Below are 14332 nucleotides of genomic sequence, written 5' to 3'. Positions count from 1 at the left end.
TAGACTGTTATGCCTTTCAGCGTTCAGTCTGCAAGCCTCTGAGAATTTACTAAACGTCGCCACAATCCTCGATTTGCAACTAGTGTTGTGGCCTCATTTAGTTCTATACCTCTTATCTTTAAATCGTTAGAAACAGAGTCTAACCATCGTCGTCTTGGTCTCCCTCTACTTCTCTTACCCTCCATAACACAGTCCATTATTCTCCTAGGTAACCTATCCTCCCCCATTCGCCTCACATGACCCCACCACCGAAGCCGGTTTATGCGTACAGCTTCATCCATCGAGTTCATTCCTAAATTAGCCTTTATCTCCTCATTCCGAGTTCCCTCCTTCCATTGTTCCCACCTGCTTATACCAGCAATCATTCTTGCTACTTTCATGTCTGTTACTTCTAACTTATGAATAAGATATCCTGAGTCCACCCAGCTTTCGCTCCCATAAAGCAAAGTTGGTCTGAAAACAGACCGATATAAAGATAGTTTCGTCTGGGAGCTGCTTCAGATGCTCATAAAACCTAATAAAAATTTTCACATTAACCAAATAAATTGAAGAAGTATCAGAGTAAACAAATAAACATATGAACATACAAAGGTAACATATGATTATTCTTCTTTTCCCACAGTCGAATTTTCCATGGTCAGATAAGTATTTTACAATCACTACAGCAGCGTCATTCAGCAACTGCCAGAGAACTGCATTAAGACCTCAGGTGGGTCATTGGGGTCATGGTGTCTGACCAGACAGTAAGGAACAGATTAAGAGAAGTGTCCTTACAACCCAGATGTCCTGTTTGAGTGCTCCGTTTAACGCAGCAACATTGCGCAGCTCGCCTTCTGTTTGCCCGTACCCACGTCAACTGGCAGCTTCGCCGATGGAGACCTGTGTTGTTCTCAGATGAGTCCAGCTTTCCCCTGGCTCAGCGTGATGGACGTCAACGTGTATGAAGACGCTGTGGTTTGCAGTACATGCCATATGTTGGCCAGGAAGACGACCGATTCGGACAAGGTTCTGTGATGGTGTGGTGTGGCATCAGTATTGATGGCCGTACGGATCTTATCATCGTACGTGGTTACTGCTGTAGTGTACATCGCGCAGATACTGCTACAGCATGTGTTGGTTGCTGTATGCGGTGTTGGCCCTGAATTCGTACTCATGCACGACAATGCCAGGGCTCATGTAGTGCACATCACTGGAGCTGTCTTGCCATAACTGGACATTCAAGAGATGGAATGGCCAGCAGTGAGTCAACCTTAATCCCATCGAGCATGTGTGGGATTGGCTTGACAGAAGTGTTTGTGGGCGCCCTGTTCCACCACACACTCTCCAAGACCTCGGACAGGCTCTAATTGAAGAATGGGACCTGATACCACAACATGACCTCCGTCAGCTTACACAGAGCATGCCACATAGCTGCCAAGCTGTGATAAATGCTCGTGGAGGACATACACCATGCTGAAGCTCTCCAACTGTGATAAAAATCCACTCTGGAAGACTGTTATCACTATGTTTTCGCCCCTATTTGGACATTTCTGTTTGTGTTCTGAAAATGAACCCAAATCCATCTGTATTCTTTTGTATACTTCAACAGTAAAGAATGAAAGTTTAGTTGGTAATATACCTGGGTTTGAGGTATTGTTTTGTGGAGCATGGCATATGTTCAAAAACTGTTCCTCTAATTTTTTTGAGCTGTGTATATGCTAAGCTGATTATCCCTGGACAGCTGCACTCAGTAATGTGAATTGTGTGTAGTAGTCACCCCATGCATTTGCATTTCTCAGCATATTATCATGAATTACATTATCATCGTCACTATCTTCACTGGAGTTACAGCATACTCATCCTCTGTATTACTCTCACACTCTGAATTCCTTTCCCCGCCATTAATAGCGAGTAAATTAACTATATCTACATGACCAACAACTCCGCCATGACCTGATATATTTATAAACAAGAAGCATGTGCGGTGTTTTTAAAAGTAAATTACTGTGGATATATGCAACATCTCTTGGCATAATAGATAGCTTGAAATATAGCCGAAAGTTGCCTCTTCCTGCCATCTTACGATAATGCAAATGATGTTCTTCTAAAATTTTGAATCTCGCACTAGAAACTCGAGGCATTTGAAGACTTGATGTCTACCAGGACATAAGCAACACTGTTTGGATGTTGCTAGATATCTTTGATTGTCTTGCTTGTACTTCGGCTTGAATTCAGAAGTTAGGCAACTTCTTTACAATGTTGGGTGAACACAGCTGCAATGTTTGGCATTTTCTGTCTAGGAATTGAATTAACTCTTTGAACATGACAACTTGTAGTGAAAATTCAGTTTCGAACTCCAATCTGATTTTTCTGTTTACGTTTCACAGAAGTAGTTCGTTTGGTGTAGCCCCAAGAATGTTTATTTACACGCTCATTACCCTCAAGGCATCTTAATTTCCCTGGAATTTGTTTAGTAAATGGAGTAGTTCTGATCCTTTGGAGCACAGCTTATCTGATGCAATCAGCTTAGGGCAGTGATAGAGGCTATAAAGTAAGTTATATGCTATGGTAAAGTTGACTTAAGTCATGATGATGTTTTTCCTGGAGGAGGTGAGATAATGAAATTTTTCAATTCCAGTTAGGTCTTCATATTTAGTGATTAGATTTTCAAAAGTGTCCTTGAAATGTAGCCAGGACCTTAGGTCTCTGTCGAAAGTTGGTAAATTTATTTTCTGAGGCCTGATATTCTTCTTACTGACTCATTCCGCTGAGTTAAATAAATGCCGGTCTTCAGTTCCATTATTATTAGGTACCAGTACTAGATTTATGGAGGTTATCATTTTTGCCCCCCAGTAAGTCCTGTAGATCTTCGAAGTCTTTATGATGTATGTTGTGTCCATCTTCATCATAGTCTATATTTCTAATTCTGTCTGTACTGATGAGGGAAGTCTCTCAGCTCGAACAGGAATTTGTTTTTAGAAGTTTGTACACAGACCCATCTCACAATTCTCACCAAGCCATCAAAGGCATTTGATTGTATTCTGCTTGCTGCATGCTCTTCCGTTGGATGATGCCGTCTTAAGTTGGCTGTCATAATATTTAGAGTATTTTAACATGTTTTCCAAGAAGTATTCAAGAAAATGTAAATTGATGCCATGAACTTTTTAGAAATGAAATGGTTCAAAGGAAACTGGCACTTATCAAGACACACTTCCATATCATACCAGCTAGAATCAGTCAAGAAGCTAGAAACGTTTGAATTGTGTTTTGGTGATTCGCAGGGCAATATGGAGAATGTGAAGTGTGAACTGGAAGGTATCCCGGAAAACCTCAGATTCCGTCTGCAAACAAAATATTGTGATGTCCCAGAGAAATCATTCTCTGCGTTGAAGCTAGCTTTAACAGACAAACAGCAAATTTATACCAGAAATATTGGAGAAAACTGTTGTTGTGTACTGCAAAGCAAATTATGGATAGGAAAAGTATGGTGTGAAATATGTATATAAGTGTGTTTCTTCCCATTTGTGTGTGTGTTTTTTTTTTTTTTTTTTACACTGTTTTCTTACAACTTCACTAATTGGCTAAATGGTTAGCATGCTGGCCTTTGGTCACCGGGGTCCCGGATTTGATTTCTGGCAGGGTCGAGAATTTTAACCATCGTTGGTTAATTTCTCTGCCACGAGGGCTGGGTGTGTGTCATCTTCATCATCATTTCATCCTCATCACGATGCGCAGGTCGCCTACGGGAGTCAAATCAAAAGACCTGCACCTGGCAATACGAACATGTCTTCGCACACTCCGGCACTAAAAACCATATGCCATTTCATTTCATTTGTGTCTTATTTAGGAGACATGCATATTGTTTTAACAGTGAATGCTGGTAAATTGATATGTCTCACAAACTACGCAAGGATTGTTTGTACTAGTGGAACAGCCTCAGCTGTAAGTAATCTGATTTTTTGTTTTTCATTCAGTTGGTTGTTCATGATCATGATTTTCTGTATTGGTGTGGGTGAATTGCACGAGTCTAGTAAAGGAATATACGTTCGCATTTCATATGTGTTTAATAGCAATGAAATAAGTGCATACATAAATGCCACTTTTTGCAGCGTAGTTGCATGCTTATATTGGTGATTTATACAGCATATAAATCCGATGTCTAGTGATAACATTTTACTGTTTCGATCACAATTGTATTTGAACATGAAGTAGAGTCTCCTTTCCTTGTGACCAGAAAATTTATTATAATTTTATCATTGAAATTGACAGTGTTTTTGATCTCTACTTTTTTAATGCATAACAGAGCCAAAGCAACCTCCTTCAATGTGAAAGGTTGCTCTGCTTCATAAATCTTCACAGCTACCCTCTGCTTCCTTTAAATTGTTAGATTCCTGTATTGTACCTTCAGCCCCTTCAACTGTACCATTTTCTGTAAAAAATGAATAGTCGTCATTTCTTAATCCAGGTTCTTTTTTTTTTTTTCATTTTCTGCATCCTGGCCTGATATTGGTCCCCAAAATGATAAGGCTGCCTTCTTGACACACTGCAACTGCTCCTCTCTTTTAAGCCACTAGCATATATATGATGGCTCTACATAAAATATATGTGCTGTAGCACAACTGCAATTTTTTTCTGTGAATGTGATCACCGTTAATTTAAACTGTGCGTTTTAACTCGTGTTTTCTTTACTCATCACCAACCATTGTTCATGTAAGTACTGTATGTTAAAATAATCGGCACAGAGATCGGTACAAGTTATAGAACAATTGCGCACCTCCTGAGTGGTTAATAGCATACTAGCGATGCCTAACTAGATGAACATTATGCGTAGCTAGCCGAGCAGAGCAGTCTTCTTACACCTCAGTGTTGCTGTTTGTGCTTCTCAGTCGCAGCATAGAAACTGATGACTGGCTATTGAAACAATAGGGCTTTGTTTTCACAAGCATTATTAAACAAATTTTTATGGAAATGAATGTAACGTTTTATTCCATTCACCCCGGCTTGATCATGTGTTAAATAATGCAGTTATCTGTGTGTCAAATGACTCAGATTATGCGCTGGTTACATAGTGTATTTTTAACGTAGTTGCCTTTGTTGTAGGGCCTCAGTGTAGACCATTGAGCATTTTGGAAGAAATGAAGTATTTTGAAATGTCGTGACAAAATTAAGCATAACATCAATCTTCAAAGCTACCCTCTGCTTCCTTTAAATTGTTGTTAGACTTAGTCATAAACAAAAACTGCTGAGAAAAATGTTGGATAAAACGAATTACTGGCAATCGACGTGGTCGCTCAAAACACTACATTACTTAACGTACCATATGTGTAGCTACAGGTGAATGTGGAAAACACTCAAGGGCCCAATCTGAATCCCACTGCCTGCTCTCCTTGAAAGGGTAATTTTCATAAAATAGGACACCCTAGGACTTTCATGAGTGGCGATCACAGTGACTGTATTAATGACTAGAGTGCTGAAACATTATAAAGAATAGAGGTCAGTATTGAAATACGATTCAAGAAATAAAATTAACTTCTGAAACTTGTATAAGGCATTTCTAATTAATTTCAAGAATTTAATTCACACTGAAGGGAAATGTGTTGAAATATCTCATAGATGTCCAAGTAAAACAAACCAAATGATCCTTAGCCCAGGGGTTCTCAAAGGGTGTTCCTTGGTGCTCTAGTGTTCAGCGAAAAAAGCTATTGTGTATGTGCGAAAACATAAAAATGTCCACTCAGTAGCTCATTTCCCCTACTATAGCATTCTCCCTCCCACTCCTGCCGCACCTCCCATAAGCTGCCTGATGATAGTAGTCAGTCATCAACAAGGCAAGTCAAGACATGTTCAAAAGGGGCCAGCAGGGAAGCGAGTTCTTAACATTCAGAATTCCACCAACGTTAACACATTTTTATTAAGTTACATTTCTTTCTTCCATCTTTCCTTATAGATTCCTTTAACATCTAACAACACTGGAAGATTCAAGATCTTAAAATCCTTATTGCACTACATTTTACAATTGAGAGAAGTTTCCCCTTCTATAAATTCACCTTTTACTATAAAATTGCATATAGTGCATGGCTCAACGCAGAGTTTTGTATAATTTAAATTGATTTCCAACCTATTAGGTCGTGTTACGTACATGTAGTATGTATTGAAGAGCTGTTAAGTACGGAACAAAAGTGGCCAAGCGGACCAGTGTGATTCGAACCCACAACCGGAGAGGTGGTGTTCTGTACTTAACATCTCTTCAATATGTACTACATGTATGAAACATGACCTAGTAGGTTGAAAGTTGATTTTGATTAAAATGCAGTCATGAAAATTCAATATTCATTTTATATAATTATTCATTAATTTAAGGAACAAATAAAGAAACAAAAAACAGTGAGATAAAATAACATTATAAGAGCATAGTGTTTTTCGCAAAGAAGAAAGAATCAACCAATAGATTAATTTAAAATACCACCTAATCGATACTTTATTTCTTGCCTTTTGGCAGAATTATAAAAACATTAACATATACAGGACATGTTTCGACCACTTAGTGGTCATCTTCAGCTGTCTCTAAATAGCTTAGATGAAACCATTTGAATAGTAAGTACATTAAAATCTTAAACTTTTTTCCCATGGGAACTTAAAACTGTTACTTAAGGTGCTAGAAAGTGAGGGGGGGGGGTTAGTGAGGTGGTGTGTAAAAAGGATACTTAAATTACAATTTGCACCTATAGTGATATTTTAAAAAACTTATTTTCTAATTGAACATATTTAAAAATCTTAAAACGTCTGTAATGAGGCACTTCGTAAAAACACTAGGTGGCTTGATCTTGTTTATGTTAAAAAGTCAATGTGTATATCAGTCTTCAGGTTTTGTTGATTGTCTGTTGTATTGAGTATCTTCCTTGAAAGTTGCTTTTTAATTTTAGTAACAGGTTGTGTTGAACTGTTTAATTTACAATAGTTATATGGTGACTTCTCTATTATATTGCATAAAATGGCGATCTTCAGATTTGGGCAGCTTGCCTCACGATCTTTTCTGGAATGGTGTGTATTCTCCGCCGCCTTGGGACTGTGTCTGTATACATGACCTAGGTCATCATTGTAATTTAAGTATCCTTTTTACACACCACCTCACCAACCTCCCTCACTTTCCAGCACCTACTTTTAAGTTCCCATGGGAAAATAATTTAAGATTTTAATGTACTTATTATTCAAATGGTTTCATCTAAGATGTTTAAAGACAGCTGAAGATGACCATTAAGTGGTCAAAATATGTCCTATATATGTTAATGTTTTTATAATTCTGCCAAAAGGTAAGAAATAAAGTATCGATTGGGTGGTATTTTAAATTAATTTGTTGATTGAACTCATCAATACGGTCATGAAGTGAACAACTTGTAATAAGAAGAAAGAAGACAACAACTGTAATATATAACATTTTAGAACTTAAAATAAAAATTTAACATATGCATTATCTGTATTTTGAATGTCTTTTGTCTTTTTTGTGTTACTATCTTCTAAGCTGAAGATGTACCTTAATTAAGACCTCAGCTGCTTCCTTCCCGCTCCTAGCACTTTTCCTATCTCATTGTCGCCATAAGACCTGTCTGTGTCATTGCAACTTAAAGGAGATGGCAAAAAAAGAAAAGGAAAAACACCTGAGGTACAAAAAGTATACAAAACATCCGTTTTTGTCACTTGGCAAAAATGGTTTTTTTCTTTTGAGATTCATTTAAGTTATTTCATATACAAGTGCAAATGTTCCAAAATGTAACATGACTATAATTAAAATCTCCCTGTTTAGCATAATCTAAGATGAAACCATTGTAACAGTGCTGCATCTAAGTTGTCGTAAGTAGACTTCGTCATACATTTTGTTTTGAAGGGCCTGCTTCACTGCTGCAATTTCTAGAGAGTTTTCTGTTTGATATTTTGAATATCTCTAATGTCTGAACACCAATCCCATAATAATTCACTAATTTTTTCTGATTCCCCTTTATCAAACTTTTCAATTCATTCAAGATTTTGTTTTAAAGTTAAAAACACTTTCTTTTGCTTCGTAACCATGACTGTTCTCACAGAACACAAAGAAATAACTCGTATACAGTACATTGTGTAGTGTTTAGTTCTCGAACAAAGCATGTCGCCATCACACTTCCACAGAGACTTACAATAATTGAAAATCTTCCACCTTTTTGATACTTATTTGCTTTTTAGCAAATTAATTAATTGTACACAGTACATGTTTCGTTCTTATTTGAGAACATCTTCAGCTGTTGTTTAGCTTAGATGAATCACTAAGTTTTTTAGTACATTATTTTCAGGTACATTGTTCCTCTTAAAAACTATTTGAATATAAATTAAATTAAAATGATGTTAAAACAATGTGGTGGTTAATGGGTTGATGAAATGAGACAGGATGAATACATAGTTAGCCTACTTAAAAAACTATATCTATTTGTTAGAATAGTTTTTGTTGAAAGTTTCAACTCTGTTACACTAAAAATATCTGTTTGTCTTCCAGTTAAAAGGTGTTTTTTTTTTTTTTAATGATTGACTTCTTGACACTGTTCTGATTATTGTTGAATGTTCATTTCTTTCACTCCTTCCATCCAGATTGGCTGTTATTTATTTTGAGCTTACTTAATGTGCCTTATTTGAGTCTAATGCAGAACTATGAAGCTGATTGCCGTTCACTTTTTGAGAAGGGAGCTTTATCTCACTTTCTGAAATGAAATGAGGAAAATAGGGATTTGCTTTTATAATGAAAACGTGTGTCTTTACATAGTAACTTAATGTATAAAATAGTTCCAACTTTACTGTTGTTAAACTCCAATTCTACTGTGACCCTGGAGGAGGTACGTTTGAAACTGCTTTACATCTTGTATAATAATGATGTGTGTGTTCCGTTGTTTGCTCCTCCTTCTGGGGAGGCAAGGCTGTGGAGAGGGGAGGAGGCGTGTCGCTTACTGTTACGGCTGAAAATAATGTACTAAAAAACATAGTGATTCACCTAAGCTAGACAACAGCTGAAGATGTTCTCAAATAAGAACGAAACATGTACTGTTTATAGTAGTTTTAGATAAGGAGGAATATATAAGGAAAACAAACTTTTTTCAGCAATAGCACTTTTTTGGAAATAGATCGAGACCCTACAATTAATACTCGGAAAAAGTTAAAAACATTACAAGAAATGCAACCTTCATTTTAAGTGAACAAGATGTCCAGAAACTGATTAATATGAATCCCGGTCTTCCAACTGCAAGGGCCTTACCCAAGTTACATAAAGAAGGAATACGCATAAGACCAGTAATAAACTTCCGCAGCAGTCCTACTTATAAAACATCGCAATACGTACATACATTCCTAACCAGTCGTTACGTTTTTTACAACAAAACACCAATAAAAAGTTCTGTCGATTTTTACAAAGTACTCAAGAACTTTAAATTAACACCACATCAAGTAACATGCTCCTTTGACATCAAGGACAAGAATACAAATATTCCAGTGGATGAAACAATAAAGATTATCAGAAAGAATCTAATAGAACACAAGCAACTCAGCCTACCAGAAATAGAAGATTTCATTAATATACTGAAATTCGTTACGAAACACAATTATTTCACTTTCAATAAGAAGATATATAGACAGGAAGGCCCCCCTATGGGAGCTCCTGCTTCGGGCATTTTAGCCAATATTTATCTTGATTATCTCGAACATACCAAAATAATAGGACAAATAGAGGATCTCAATTTATGGTTACGCTTTGTAGACGACACTTTTGCAGTAATAGATCGTAGAGTGAACAACAGTGAAGATATCCTCAATAAATTAAATACAATGGATTCTAGAATAAAGTTTACAGTAGAAAAAGGAAAAGGAGGTTCCATAAATTTTTAGACAAATATAACACGGGAAAAGGAAGAGTTTGTCTTCAAGATACACAGAAAACCCACTTTTACTCCCATTACAATAAAGAACTGCTCATTGCATCTGGAATCACAAAAAGTTCAGCTTACTACAGTTACATTTATAGAGCATTTAATATACCCCTTACACATGCGGAACGAGAAAAAGAACTGCTCTTTATCCGTAAACAAGCCCAATACAATGGATTTGAACTAAATATGGTAAACAAAATAATCAGAAAATTCAAATAGAAGTTACAAACTAATCTAACACCCGAAATAAAGAAGATAGATAAATATGCCAAGTTCACGTTCAACAACCCTAATTTATATACACTAACGAATTTGTTCAGAAAATATAACTATAAGATCGTGTATTCAACCAGTAATAATACAAAGCAAAAATTCTTTAATTACAATAGTGTTAATTCCCTAGGAAAAACAAACATTCAGAATCAGGAGTTGACAAATTGAAATGTCATCAATGTGAAAAAACTTATGTTGGGCAAGCAGGGCGTAGTTTTACTGTAAGATACTTAGAACATGTCAATGCTGAGAGGCATAAAAAAATTTCCACCATGGGCCAACACATGAATACAACCAGTCATCAGTTCATAACTATAGAGCAGGATTGAACTATATTCATAAAATAAACAAAGGAGCTCTTCTAAATACATTAGAAAATCTATATATTTATTTAGAACAAAAAAGTAATCCGGACAATAACCTGAATGATATAATTGACAATAGGAACCCTATATTTGAAGGGATATTATCAAATCTTGAAACTTTAGGCAAAAGAAACAACACAGACAATAAAAGGATGAATAAGAACGAGCCTCCGCCATTTTGTACATCCACTCCCCCCACCCCTTCTAAAGCTGAAGCCATAACAGTAAGCGACACACCTCCTCCCCTCTCCACAGCCTTGCCTCCCCGGAAGGAGGAGCAAACGACGGAACACACACATCATTATTATACAAGACGTAAAGCAGCTTCAAACGTACCTCTTCCAGGGTCAAGGTAGAATTGGAGTTTAACAACAGTAAGTTATGGAACCATTTTATACATTAAGTTACTATGTAAAGACACATGTTTTCAGTATAAAAGCAAATCCCTATTTTCCTCATTTCATTTCAGAAATTGAGATAAAGCTCCCTTCTCAAAAAGTGAATGGCAATCAGCTTCACAGTTCCGCATTAGACTCAATTTAAGGCACATTAAGTAAGCTCAAAATAAGTAGCGACCAACCTGGAAGGAGTGAAAGAAATAAACATTCAACAATAATTAGAACAGTGTCAAGAAGTCAATCATTTAAAAAAAAAAAACTTTTAACTGGAAGACAAACAGATATTTTAAGTGTAACAGAGTTGAAACTTTCAACAACTACTATTCTAATGAATAGATATAGTTTTTTAAGTAGGCGAACTATGTATTCATCCTGTCTCATTTCATCAACCCATTAACCACCACATTGTTTTAACATCATTTTAATTTAATTTATTTTCAAATAGTTTTTAAGAGGAACAATGTACCTGAAAATAATGTACTAAAAAACTTAGTGATTCATCTAAGCTAAACAACAGCTGAAGATGTTCTCAAATAAGAACAAAACATCAAAGTATCAAAAAGGTGGAAGATTTTCAATTATTGTAAGTCTCTGTGATTAGAATTTGATACGGAAAATGAAGCTGATTACTTGCAATCACACTTCCAGTCGAGAGTGTGTTCGAATTTCCAGTGCGCAGTTCACACGTATTCAAAATGCCATGTCAAAAATGAAGGAAGTAAATAAAAATAATAATACAACAAACCTTGGGGGTGCACAGATAACCCGCAAACCAGATAATCCGCACCCAGATAATCGGGAGTTAACTGCATTACCCTCTTTTTAAATTTGGAAAGCCCAGAAAGTTTTCAAAATTGTCCACTTGTTCATAGTCTTCAAATAACACTGTGTATTTATTCTTTTTAAGTTCAATATTGTATTGTTTAACAAAGACTTTACTTGAGTATGCAGCAGGAGAGTATTATATTCTGACCCCATTTCCTGATTCAGAATTAACCTTCTCCTTCATAAGGGCTGCACTGCTACTGGATATGTTACTGACTCAACATATAGTTTTGTCAGGACAGGGAAATTTTAATTTACTTATAGTTTAGCTCTCTAGTAAATAATATACATTTATCCTAAAATCCAAGATCTTGTCATCAGAGAAGCTTGAAACTTGTCATCAGAAATGAGTATAATAGTGATCTTGAAGGTAGAAAATATAAACATTGTGCAAAATCTATAAAGAATGGAAATTTAAACTGTCCATGTTTACCCTCTCCTCTATATAATGGTTATTATATCCAAAGAACATTTTCAGCTATTGGGATAAGAACTATATCAAGTAAAGTTTAGGATCTATGATAATGTTTTAGGTTGATCTTCATCACTATGTGTTATGGTATATATTGATGTTTTCTATGAAAGCTGTTTGTTACATTGGGGTTATGCTCTGTGAAGTTAGTGCCTTATTATTTATATCTGCTTATTGAACCAAATTTCCTAAATCTCAAAGACTATTTCTTAATATTAAGATAACGGTTGTTACAGATCTGGAATTGTCAGACAGGTGATGTACGGTTAAATATCCAGGTTCCTAACCCAGGTACATTTGCTACATGTGGCACATTTGCTTGTCATGATGCACTCTTTGTCATTGGAGTAGAATCTTCTCTAAGTGTGTACAACAGTGAGACTGGAGATATTGTGAGAAGTTTGCAACACACTGGTAGCATAATTTGTGTTCTTAGTGTCCCAGGTAAGAAAAATACTATCTCTTGTTAGTTTGGTTTAAAATTTTGCAGTGTTCCTTGTTAGGACACTTCATAATAATTATTATTTTGGTTGTACTTGTGGTCATAAACATAATTTTATTGAATACCTATATAATCTACATTTGTAATGAACTAGTGAGAGTGGAGGCTAAGATTGAAGGAAGGAGAACAATAGGCAGACACAGAATAAGGTGGTTGCATTTGAAGAAGAAAAAGAATCATCATCACCACCACCACCATCATCATCTGCCTTTGGAATAAAATATCAGTCTGTTATTATGATAGCCTGAAAGTTAGCTGACATCAAGATTATATATATAGAAAAACGAGGCTGATAAGTGCATATGAAGAAAGGAAGACTAATTCAAACTGAGTACCTTGACACAGTTGAGGGATGTAGCACCATTTTCTCAGGATACTAATGGGAAGCTACATACATGATGGGATATAAAAGGAATGGGAAGGAAGCGGCCTTGGCTTTAATTAAGGTACAGCTCCAGCATTTGCCTGGTGTGAAAATGGAAAACCACGGAAAACCATCTTCAGGGCCGACAGTGGGGTTCAAACCCACTATCTCATGGATGCAAGCTCATGGCGGTACGCCTCTAACTGCACGACCAACTCGCCCAGTATATTCATAACTAGTGTCCTGTTGGAGCAATAGCTGCGAACAAAAACATTTTTTTTTAAAAAACTGATGCTAAAAGGAAGCAGGAGAAAAGTAATGGAACATAGACTGAACTCCAGAAGACTATTTATTTACCTTTAAACTTACACCTCCATTGTGACTATGCGTATGCTATTTTTGAACCTGGGGAATTTGTAGCACTTAGAAGAGCTTACACACAATAATAATAATAATAATAATAATAATAATAATAATAATAATAATAATAATAATAATATAATGAAAATAGAAAAATGTGAAATTAAAAACAAAATTAACACCATGTCCGAGATGCGAAAACTTACAAGTCTACCAGGCGGCAACTACGGAAAGATGTAGAAACGTGGAAGGAACCCTAACGAGGCCATGGGAACTTATGGCATTGTGGGGAAAGATAGACACAGATCAATCACCCTTGAAACAATATATTAACAAATAAGGTACAACACCAAATAGAAAAATAAGGGACAGCAAATGACATAGAAAATAAAACTTAAGAACACTGAACTGAAAAACATACTGACATGAAAAACAAGTTAAAATAATTAAATTCGAACAATTAAATACTCAAGCTCTTCGGACAGTAGGATGTACTAAATCTTAACACAGAAGTTGACGCTGGATTACAGGAGGCGAACTCAAAAGTCAAATTAAATTTATGTTAATTACAATTTACATAGGTTACAAAATTCAGAACAAGAAAAGGGAATTGCCTCCAAAAACAAGATGCTATGACTGTCTGACGAGACACAGACATTCAGAAAACCAAAATTGGTGAATGTGGAAGTCTATCGAGAAACTCCGATATGACAAACAAAATTTTCATTACCACGGAAAGTTACATTAAATTAGAAAAGGCTTAAAACACAAGAAAGAATTTAAATTAAATCAAATATATGAAATAGCGCTTACCGTGAGAGGCCGGCAACCCCAGAAGGCTGGAGTCCCAAGGCGG

At 36.1% G+C, this 14332-nt stretch overlaps 1 protein-coding gene across 1 annotated transcript in view; it reads left to right on the top strand.

Annotated features, from left to right (window-relative positions):
* Positions 1 to 14332, top strand: part of LOC136866773 (apoptotic protease-activating factor 1) — a 279902-nt gene that overhangs the window by 175524 nt on the left and 90046 nt on the right. The window contains exon 15 of the mRNA XM_067143881.2: positions 12487 to 12694. Coding sequence (XP_066999982.2) covers positions 12487 to 12694 — 208 coding nt within the window. The remainder of the gene's footprint in view (positions 1 to 12486; positions 12695 to 14332) is intronic.

Source organism: Anabrus simplex, chromosome 3, assembly GCF_040414725.1.
Source record: "Anabrus simplex isolate iqAnaSimp1 chromosome 3, ASM4041472v1, whole genome shotgun sequence".
NCBI lineage: Eukaryota > Metazoa > Arthropoda > Insecta > Orthoptera > Tettigoniidae > Anabrus > Anabrus simplex.
Note: the sequence above shows the minus strand (reverse complement) of the source record. Positions and strands in the feature narration are given on the sequence as shown.